At 31.6% G+C, this 12,006-nt stretch overlaps 1 protein-coding gene across 1 annotated transcript; it reads left to right on the top strand.

The window, feature by feature from the left end:
• The first annotated feature begins 1,794 nt into the window (after positions 1 to 1,794).
• On the top strand, positions 1,795 to 10,248 carry LOC134684126 (uncharacterized). The gene is made up of 6 exons (XM_063543407.1): positions 1,795 to 1,843; positions 4,139 to 4,468; positions 4,985 to 5,050; positions 5,685 to 5,771; positions 7,624 to 7,752; positions 9,882 to 10,248. The coding sequence occupies exons 2-6, from the start codon at positions 4,181 to 4,183 to the stop codon at positions 10,020 to 10,022; spliced, it is 711 nt and encodes a 236-aa protein (XP_063399477.1). The 5' UTR covers positions 1,795 to 1,843; positions 4,139 to 4,180; the 3' UTR covers positions 10,023 to 10,248.
• Positions 10,249 to 12,006: the final 1,758 nt, after the last annotated feature.

The following is a 12,006-nucleotide window of genomic DNA, read 5'->3' as shown; positions in this document are numbered from 1 at the left end:
CGTTTTCACATTGACCTAAACTCGGTGTTGTGTTAGTGTAACTCACATGTTAACTAAACACAATTACGGTCCCATTCATAAAACTCAATGTTTACATGTAGTTTAAATCCTGTTTTGTCTACATGCAGTCGATAGTCAATGTAGGCCTTGTGTAGGTAACGTGTACACAAAGCTAGGCATCTAGAACTTTAATTTTACCAAGTATATTTAAGGAAGGAACGATTTTAAATAAAATTGATATTTAAAACAATTATGAAGTTCTATACAGAAATATCTTAACTTGATATATTTATTTGTTATAAAAAAAAACACTTTATGTTGTTTTATTAATCCCTTATCAAGACTCGAAGCATCATTATTGCCGAACACATAATTCATTTGAAAGGGTCTTTCGGAATCTATTGGACGTACACGGAGATATTTGCCACTGGTCTTTCCTCAAACAACGATTCACTCATAAATGCATTACTAAAAAAAGTGTGAGGTAAATTGTATTATTTATCTAGTATCTCAGATCCGTTAAAATACATTTATAAATAATAATAAAAAAAAAACATAAACATATCCCTTTGCTAACTACTCCTTGGAGAAAAAATACCATTTGAAATAAACAGAAAAGATAAAAAATGTAGTGATCCTTAACATCTCAACCCCTTTTCTTCGTCTGTAAGCATACTGGTGTAGCCTACATTTTTTAATGCGTAATCGAGACATCTTTAATATCTTCAAACTACTGCAAATCGTCAAAATGGCTTTAATAAAGGAGCAACCACTTAACCTCAAAAAAAGGGGGGATTTTTTTTTTGGCGCGAGCCTTTTTATTCAGTTTTTTTTTCGATGCCAGCAATCAAATATCTTTTTTTAATATTTGACACTGTAATGTATGATGAAACTATGGATTCAGAATATTTTTTTCATCATTTCTATGACATGAATAATTTTTTTTGTCAAATTGAGGATCGGAATACTTTACAGAAAAATTCGAATTCTTTTTAAAGTCAATTGGTCGTTTCCTAACTGCTAGAAAAGTTGTCCGAAAAATTTGCATTCGGTTCTACGTAATAAACATTTACATGACATATAGTTTACAAGTGTGAACACATCTTATGTACAGGTAATTAAACAAGGTTTATAGATGTGAACAAATTAAATGTGAAACCAGTGTACATTACATTAAATTAAATGTAAACATATTTACTGTACATGGCGTTTGACGTGAACACGGCCTTATTTCGAAAGTTCTAAATAAATTCCATTAAAGCAGCTCTCCGAATATTTTTACAACGGATTTAGTTTAGACAGGATTTTCCGTGAAATGCAGATCTTAAGTTTAAAAGTAAATAGTTACAATAAATACAATCTCTGAATATGAGATTTGATAAATTATCGACGTCTCATTACTATTACCCATTCGGCAATCCTCGGTAGAATCCGCTACTCTTGAGGGTACGGAATCGGCCGAGTTGAGACGAATGTACTATTACCTTAACTCTAAAAAATATTTTAACATTGATTGGTCCAAAGTACAGGAAATGACTGTTCATCAAAGTATATAAAATGCAAGACAAATAACGGGTGAAGTTTATATACCGTCAAAACAAATTCTTAATCCCCCTTACCAGGATATTCAATTGACATCAATAATGAAACTAAATCTATTAACATTTCTCCCATTATTCTTATTGAACCAGGATATTAAAAATTATCACATACACCCATTTTTATAACAGTATTGCACTGTAAAACCCCGGTTAGATAACAATGTAAAGATCAATTTATTTCGCAATGCAATCACACATCCTCAGATAGTAAACCAATTAGAAAGATAATCTGTCCTCTTCAGGTAAGACGTTTTATACAGCCGTATTGAGTGTTACTGTGAACCAACAGATTTTCGCGAGCGATTTGTTTTCGCGAATTTCGCGTTTAGAAAAATATCGCAAATATTTATCGTCCTTAATATGTAAAACATGGATTTTTTTTTAGTAAATTTGAGAATCGCAAAAAAGATAGAAAGGGCTTAACGCGAAATAAAGTATACGCGAAAATAAGTCGCTAGATGTGTCCTTAGTTAATCTCATTTAATTGATGAAGTATTAACGAATGATTAATAAATATTTAGGTAAAGGTTGCAGTCGTACATGCGCTTAAAAATTATTGAAATTTACTTAAAAATCGAGTGCAAAATTAATGATCATATTTAAGACCTGTTCGTCAGTATTTCAGACAAAAGTGCCGAAAACTACATAGATATAGGAAGATGTGGTGTGAGTGCCAATGAGACAACTCTCCATCCAAATAACAATTTAAAATTAAACCATTACATGCCTATGTCATAATATTTCCTTTTCTTTACCTATACTAGACTTATGAGTGGGTTAACCACACGTTCGTTTCGCTAGAAAAACTCAAATAAAAAATGGGAAAGGGGGAGGTCTGGCGGATTCGTAAGATTGTGCTAAAATCAACTACGGTAATCTTTAGATTGGTGTAGCTTGGTGTGAATTAAAAGTAAAATAATAAAAATACTGAACTCCGAGGAAGGTTCAAAACGGAGAGTTCCTAATCAAATGGCAAGATCAAATTAAAGCTCAAACACATCAAACAAATTGATAACAACTGTCATATTCCTAACTTGGTACAGGCATTTTCCAATTTAAAAATTGTGGATTGAACCTAGTTTATAGGGATGTATAAGTACAGAGCCAAGTTAAATGGATATCACGAAAAAAAGCGGTAAAAAAATTATTAATAAAAACAAATAAAAGAACACTATAACACGTCTTTAGATGACAAACAATGTCAGTACGCAGAATCTATACTTCAAGACCATCGTGTATCATTTGCTAAGTTAATACGGAATATTTATCAACAATGTATATGTACCTTCCGAGGAACTGTTTGATATACCCATAGTTCATTAACTTTCTACTCAGATACAGTAACATTTGTAAAACATGACATTTTCTAAAAATGAACATATCAAGGATATTTATTTGGTTGATTTCTCACAAAGCATATTTAATATGTATGGGATTTGATCATTGTTAAAGGCGTACCGTTAACTACGGTCGTTTTTTTGTGTGACATTTGATCTCTTGTGGAGAGTTGTCTCATAGGCAATCATACCACATCTTCTTTAATTTATATTAACCCCGCCGTCTTTTTGCGCCTGTCATAATTCAGCGATCTTTGGCCTTTTTTTAGTCTTGTATGTTCGGATTTTAGTTCAATTATATGTTTTAGAGTTAAGTGTGATTCCATTTTCACTGAACTAGTACTCAATTTTATTTAGGGGCCAGCCCATGACCACTTCCGGATGCGCTGCGTTGAAGGCCCATTTTAAATCTTTGGCTGCTATCTGCTCTATAGTTGGATTGTTGTCTCTTTGACTTATTCCCAATTTCCATTCTCTATTTCATTTGTAGCTATATATGTGAGCCAATAACACCTGTAGCTAAAAAAATGAAGTGGTCATGACCTGCATTGTGAAAGAAATGTCTGAATATATCTAAATAATAAATTCATTTTTCCGAATTCAATTGTACTAGAAAATTATAACGCAATAGTTTCAAATGCTTAATATCAGGTCTCCTGTCGGTAAAACAAATATTGTTGTTTACAAATGTGACCTTTACCTGTTTTATCGTTAATAGAGTGTGGTACATTTACGTGTTTGTTGATACGATCCTTTTGTTATCAGTTTCATAAAGAAGAAAATTATACGCCTTCTTTAACTAATAACTTTATATACTAGTATATAAAATAGTATGTTAAAGCAAAAAGATCAAATTATTTTTAAAACTTCACAGTAAATTGTCAACCTTTCAGCTTTTTTGTGGTAGTAGCACCTTTGTATTAACCTGTGTTTTCTTTTAAAGTGACACTTCCTCCAAAGGATGATATATATTACTATTATAAATAACTGCAAATAAAGGTCATTTTAACTCTTAACAATGCATACAAGTTCAAAATCTGTTTTAAAACCATTTATATTAAATATCTTATATATATCTCATTGTTCCGGGTCCGTTATCTGAATTCACGCATTATCAATTTTAACAAGACCGATATTGGATGATGTTTGAATATTTTTCCTTGTCATATTTCTGGTTTTTGTACTTGCGTTTATTGATAGATGTAAAGATTTTTCAGCAACACCATCATAAATCAACTGATAATGAATGTACAGAAGGAAGACAACGGAGTCAATAGAGACTATCCTATGACGACACTGAGAGCGTTTGGTGGATTGCACATAGGCATTGGTATACTATGTGCAATACTGGGTATTGCTGTATTCATCATTGACAATGTTAATATGAGTAAAGATTGCTACATTGATAACAATGGAAGCTACATTGATAACAATGGAACTGCACACGATGAAAAAGAATGTGAAAATCAAGTGTCGTCGGCTCAAACATTCTTTGTTTATGACATAATATGTTTCCTGTTTTCTGGATGGGTGAGCACAACTTACATCCATTTATTCTATTTATGAATGTTGTTATCGAAATAATAAAAGTAGTTGCTTGGTCACTGGGGAAAACGTCATGGATACTTCGCCACATGTTTACATGTGTAGTATAAAACCAGAGCGAATACAAATTTTCAGCTGTAGAAACCAAACCAACGTTGTCATGTGATTAAAACAAGCACATTTCTGCGGGATAATCGCTGAATTATAATATACAGCATTTTGAGGATTCGGAGACAAAATATCCAATTAAGTCTAAATGCCATTCTTCAAACAGCTTGTGAGCTATGAAGGTCACATATCAATATTGTGTTTCAGTCTAGTACAAGGCAGTATTAAATGCTTATATGAGCGTTTAAACATGTGACCGTATACTATTTGCCAATGAATCTCAAACGATAAACACATGATTAATTAGCCAATCAATCAAACAAAAATGTATCTTCATATACATGTTGATATTTAAAACATCAGGTTATCAAATTTTCTTTCTCTCGTTAACAGTTTATAATTACTGGAAGCTTTCCATTTTGTATGACCCAAAGACGTCAAAGTAGTTGGAGGTGTTTGGTAAGAAATAGTATATGTTATAACAAACAATTTTATTAAATTGTAAAAAAAAGATGTGGTATTATTGCCAATGAGATAACTCCCCACTCCAGTTTAAATGAGGTAAAAGTCAAATGTCGATTTCAGAATTTTTAGTTTGCTTTACCATCTACTGACTTCATGCACTGTATCTATTTTTCCTCTACCCTTGCATTTGTCTATAATTAAACGAAATTATGTTAATTTCCAATTTACTAACACAAAAAGCGATAGGCTATTTAAAAATATGTAACATATTGACAAACTATTTCATACTATTTCAAGAAAAAGTCATTGTCATTGAAAATGTAAAATTAACTTTAAAGAATCACTTAAAAACAAAACAATCTTAGTAGCAAATCTTTAATATATTAAAAAGGAAGATGTGGCATGGTTGCCAAGGAGATAACTCTCCACTAGAAACCAAATGACATAGAGATTAACAACTATATGTCACCGTAAAGCCGTCAACAAAGTCCATACGGTATAGTCAACTATAAAAGGCTAATAACTAGTTCTCTACATAAATTTGGCTTTTCTTTACTTCGTTTTTACATTCTAAATAGTTTTCTTTTCAACAAGAGCGACATACATAAACTTAACCATCTCATTTCAGAAAATAACTTTTATGGTTTGTAATATTGTCGCTGCAACTCTTTTTGTACCAGGTGTATTTAGTTTCAGAGTGTTCGGAGCGGTTGTGGTAAGTTGTTTATGTTACGTGCCCCATTTGATTTGGACCAGTATAAATAAAGGCAACAGTAGTATACCGCTGTTCGATAGAGAAAAGAACAAATCCGGTTTACCAACCATATGTAAAACTAAAAATCATGTTTGCTAGATTGTTAATGTCTATTGCATTGGTTACAATGTCAATAATACGATTTAGAATTCCTTGTAACTACTTTTCAACATTTCAATAGCTGTAGCAAGGCAGTTATATCCATGGTTGTTGATCAACCTGTTGGTATATTTTGTGTGTTGAGCTAGACATATATATTTGATCGTAATATAATGTTCAAAAGCCAAGCATGGCCACTTCAGAAATTTTCTGTATTCGGGATTCTTTTTGGAATTTGCCTGTATTTTCGTTTTGTACGAGCTTAATATTTTAAGCGATTTTTTATATTTAAATTGTATCTTTTTGTTTTCCGTTGTATCTAGTTTTTGATATTAGGTTCGAATTTGAAAACTGTCTTTCATGAATATATTCTTTGCGTGACTTGACCTGTTCGACATGACTATCTATGTTCTATTTTTATTTCAAATGTTTAAGAGCAACTTACGTGAATTCATGTGATAGCGGGTTGACAGTTAAATTGCAAGCAATTGTACAGTCACTTATTTATGTATACATACTCATGACAAATTCCTAACAAGTTTCACTATGACAATGGCTTTTAGAATACTCATAGAGGTTACATCATAAAGCAGAAAAGGGTTTCGTATTTAACTCCTTAAAAATTGTGATTTCTATCTTTTTGGACAGATTTCAGCGCTATCGTGTGACAGCTTTGACCGATTTATTCGGAGATCCAGTATTTTAAGAAAACGTATTGCTGCATAAGTCGTTATGTTTTTTGAATGGTAAAAATACATGCATGTATACAAAATTTTGCTCCAAAATCTTTATATTGCAGTCTGTATGAAAATTTAATTTAACGTCTTAATTGTTTTTCTTCACAATGGAACATTTTTTTGTGAAAGGTCCGTTTTTAACTGCATCATGAATGTCCAAAGATGTTTAGTTGTTTAGTATTACAGTTGTGTTCTCGTACATTAAAACATGTGTATATTCAATATGCCATGATACCAATCACGTTGATTCGAAAACATGTTGACAGGCTTATGTGTTTTAAAAAATTGAATTACTTTATTTTAACTGATATAAATGTCAATCAAAATGGATATGTATTAAATTAATCGATTTCGAATGATTTCCAATGAGACAACTGTCAACCATATACCTAGTGAATAAGGGATAAAAACCTGTATCGAAAATTTCAAAACAAAAACAAAACAAGTATATCAGCATATACATCCCGTATACAAGCAAAAGAAATATTCAATTATATAAAAAAAGAAAAATGACCAACTACTTTTGTATCCAAAAAAAATAGGTGTAGACTAGTCGTTAATTATGCTGAAAGAGGGGCGAAATATACCAGAGGGACAGTCAAACTCGAAAATAAACTGACAACGCCATGGCTAAAAAAAGACAAATAATAGTACACAAGACAATACATAGAGAGTTAAAGACTGAGCAACACGAACCCCACCAACAACTGGAGGTGATATCATATTCTATGCAAGGGTAAGCAGATTCTGCTTAACGTGAAAAAGAATGACACAATTCTCCGAAACAGTGGCAGTGTCATCCTTGTTATGCTTTATTGAGCATTTAGCAACTTAACGTCGCTTCAGTTGCAAAGTCTGATAGATAAAGACACCAGGAGTTATAATTCTTTACGTTGATAACAAATGGACCTTTTAACTGTTGATGACGTAGATGATAGTGGCAATAGTTATGAAATATATTTATTTTTATCCTATAGCGAGTAGAACCTAGAACTGATACGGTTGTTTTGTCGTCCTTCATAGCAGTGTTGGGTGCTTTTGATTGGATACTAGCCATTGCTGCAGCATCCTACTGTTGCTGTTGTACATCATGGGATGACACTGATGTAAGTCCTTCTATTTATCATAAAAAAAAATCTGAACATTCGTTAGTTGGAAAACATCAAGAACCGGTACCTTAAACCGGCCCTGTTCACATTAGGTAATAGCATATTTAATGTATACAGTTGGTTGTACGTGGTAAGTAATAGACATACAACTTTCCAACCTTGAAAAAAGTACATACCATTTCATTAATATCAAAAAAGAACCTTAGCATTAAGATTATCAAACAAATTATTATTTTATGTAACAAATCTTCAGGTCATAGTAAAAAAAAATGTGTTGTATATTAAGATAGTAAAACGTATTAAAATATATATGTTTTAAGCATGCTGTCGGTTTTTTTTTTTTTTAGTAATTCAATAATGGAGAAAAAAAACAAGAAAATATGCTCAATAGGAAGCTATTAAACCAAGAGTTCCAAATGGTGAACTTGAAATCATCCCTTCATAAATTTTACGGACGCCTTCACGAGTTGGTTGACCGTTATGGAATAACCGTTTCAGAGATGATATCGGATCTGTTTTTACGTCGTAACTACTATCCCTTTCCCTTTTCATGAAAGTGACTTACCGAATTAGACTATTTACCGTTTTGTTATAACATGAGCAACACGACAGTGCCACATGTAGAGCCGGATCTGATTACCCTTCCGGAGCACCTGAGAACACCCTGAGCTTTTGGTGGGGTTCGTGTTGCTCAGTCTTTAGTTTTCTATGCTGTTTCTTGTGTACTATTATTTGTTTGTTTGCCTTTTTTTATTTTTAAGCCATGACGTCCGTTTATTTTCGATTTAAGAGTTTGACTGTTTCTCTGGTATCTTTTGCCCATATTTTAATTGATATAAAAAAATGAATCTTTTATATTACACTGATTTAAAGGGGTACTAGCTGTCAAATTCGTGGTCAAAGATTTGACTCAAATTTTCATATTTGATTTATGATAATGTAAAACATTTATCCAAACTACCAAAAGTCTAAAATAAACAGTTTACAGAGCATGGGGTAGATAATAAGTAGGTTCGTTTCGTGTGTATTTTAGTCCAGACGCCATCTAATTAACTATCGATTTGACCTCAGATGGCCATATAAGCGATTTAAACAGAAATAAAGATATGAATAGATTAAACCAACACGTGCAATGGGATTTTTATAGGTCTGTTTGAGTGTATTTTATATATTAAAAATATATGTTTCTCATTGTTCTAAACCACATAAGAATGATTTTATATTGATCAAATCAGTAATCAAATCATTTACCGTAGTTTCACTTTCATTTTTGACATTCTTTTTCTTTAACTAACCAGTACACGTACAATGCATGCGTTGACAAACTCTAGCTATGGGTTAAACTGAAGTTCACATGAATATGGATTTAATGAGGTCGACTCATTCACTTGCAAGTGAATAAGTAATTATCAATGCTTCTTCGCTTAATTTGTCAAAATTGAACCATTTTCACTGCGAAAAGCGAATTTTTATTTCACTATTTCACTTTCATTATTGATTGAACAAAAAAAATCTTACTTCATATATCTCGTAGCTAGTGCCCCTTTAAGTCTTTAAGTTATCAAAACCTTTTTTTATAAGAAAACCATTTGATTTGCTTTGAGGGCGTCTTAGAAAATGAATATTCGGCACTAGTAAGAATGAAAAGTGAATAATCTATTTGGCGAGAGTTGAAAGTAAATTGAAGCCCCACAAAATGTCCAAAAAAAACAATTATGTAAAAAATGAAAATAGCTAAAAGTTGGCGCGGTAAAACCATTTAAAATTAACCGGCTTGCATACAAATTTCAAAATGAAGAATTCTCCAGCAATTTATCCCCTGTTTTCTTACTTGCAGTATGCAAACCTAATTATCGTCTCTTTATTACATACACTACAGTATATTGTAAACTTCCGTATGAGTGTAAAAACTTAATGAGTAAAATAGTGACGAAAGACACAACAGGGACAGCCAAACTCCTAAATCGAAAAAACCTAACAACGCTAATAATGAAAACGACAAACAGACAAACGATAGTACACATGACACAACATAGAAAATTTGAGAATACGCTGCACGAACCACAGTAAACGTCTTTAAATAATTGTATTGTGTATTTGCATATACATTATTTTTCTGTTTACAGAAGTCAGTAGTATACGTCACTTTCGGACAACATGCAAATGTGGAAGAAATGCCAAATTCAAAAACTATGCAGTCAAAATTGAGTCAGGATGGATCTAAAATGCGTAGTGGAATTTATCCAGCGGTAGACATGACACAATAATTTCAAGTTTCACACCTACCTCACTTTGCAGGAACTGAACCGGGTTATAAGGTCAACAACAGGCAATCACTATAATACAGGATATAAAAATTATAAACATTTACTTAGCTTTTTGATTTTTATATATTATATAGATCTTATAATATTTGTATGATGTTTTATAATCCAATCTGTCTATTCTTGATAAAGTTTTTGAAATTAAAGTTTACATTAATATTTTGCAAAATAGCTGTCTTGATCTTTTTATTTAGGCAATTTATAGTCCTTTATTTTACATAATAGTTAAAACATGATAAATATATTAAATTAGCAACAATTCACATTCAATTTCAAAATAAATTAAATTATAGAAATGCCTAAGAATATAGCAAATATTGGAAGGCCCTGTATAATTCAACAAGCATATACATGTAGTTTAACAAATAAGAACGCAAACCCTTTTGGTAATTTACAACTTGTTCGCTACCCTACCACATTCGAAGCTTATTTTTATCAACTATTGACTGCGCTTGCGTGTACACCAAAATTGTCATAATGTAGCATCTAAAATTTCCAATGAAAAGTGTCAGTTGAAGATATATTTATATCTTTCGAGCTAATAAAAATAAAAACATAATTTACCATTGAATAATGACCATATCAATACCTTTATGTAATCTTAAAGATATGTGAATATCCGTACGAATTTATTGTTGAATGTTTGGTTCTGGTTAAAAATATCCTTCTTGATTATTGTTTGAAGACACTCAAACAGTAAAATTGCAGTTCTTAGCAATCATCAGGCTTTCATAATTCGATTATATGTTCAGATAAGCAAGAAATATTGATATCACCTAAAAGAACACAATTCAACCTGTGTTATTGTGAATTTTGATAAAGATTGAAAGTCATATATTTTTTAAAGCCTAAGTGTGCATCGATTCATAAAAGATTGCCCCTATCTCTTTGTAATAGATTTCTTATTTAAAAGTCTCATAATGATTGTGAATTAAACCATAGAAGATTGGCCCAATCTCTTTTTGTAGAAGATCTAATAAATGCCCAATATAGACGTCAGCGATACTTTATAAAATGTTTGTACTTGTTCTCCTCTCCTATTTCAGATTATTCTGGATATCAAACTTATCCAAGATTTTGATAAGTTAAAAATATTAAAACAGCTTTTCTTGATTCAACTTCATCAGGATCGATCAAAGATTATTTTAATGCCAAGGATATACAAAACAAATTGTATCATACCCTCTGCTCCGTCGTATGGTGTGTACATAACTCAATTCATACGTTTTGCTCATACATGTTCACACTATACAGAAGTGTGATCCTTACGCAGAAACTGCTCCAACAGAGTTATGAGGAGGAAAGATTTAAATTAGTTTACACTTCGTAAAATTTCTTCGTGGACACCATCACGGATTGGTTGATCTATAGGTTGTGTCTGTTTCTAAATTAACTTATGTAATTTTTCTAAAGTCTTAAAATGTGGTTAACATCTATGTCGTATGTCTACTAAGTACTAAACACGACGAGTTCCTAAATATGACCATGACTGTTATACCGAAGAATTTACATTGCCATACGAAGTGTCTCGGTATTTTGTACATCCAATATGCATGTATTTATTATGTATGACGTTTTTATGGTTTCGCTTGAATACTGTGTCATGTCGTATCCTTTATTGTCCAAATATTTTTAAAACTGCCATTCAATACTATCATCGTCATATTCTCAAAAATGACTGTTATACCGAGTGTGAATTCATTTGACGTTTTTCGGTATTTTGCAACATCCTTGGTTCATATATTTAGTTTTATGTTTCGGTTGGATAATCTGTTATGATTTATCGTCTGTAGTCCAAATAATTAGAAAATTGCCATTCCATAACATCATTGTTATGAAATTTGTTTGAACTAACAATGTGAAAATATTTGTATAAAGTCGAGATTTGAGATTAATTACGTAAGCTCGTCACTGTTTTTTTTTATTT

This window comes from Mytilus trossulus, chromosome 9, assembly GCF_036588685.1.
Source record: "Mytilus trossulus isolate FHL-02 chromosome 9, PNRI_Mtr1.1.1.hap1, whole genome shotgun sequence".
In the NCBI taxonomy this organism is placed as follows: Eukaryota; Metazoa; Mollusca; class Bivalvia; order Mytilida; family Mytilidae; genus Mytilus; species Mytilus trossulus.
This window is presented reverse-complemented; position numbering and strand designations above follow the sequence as displayed.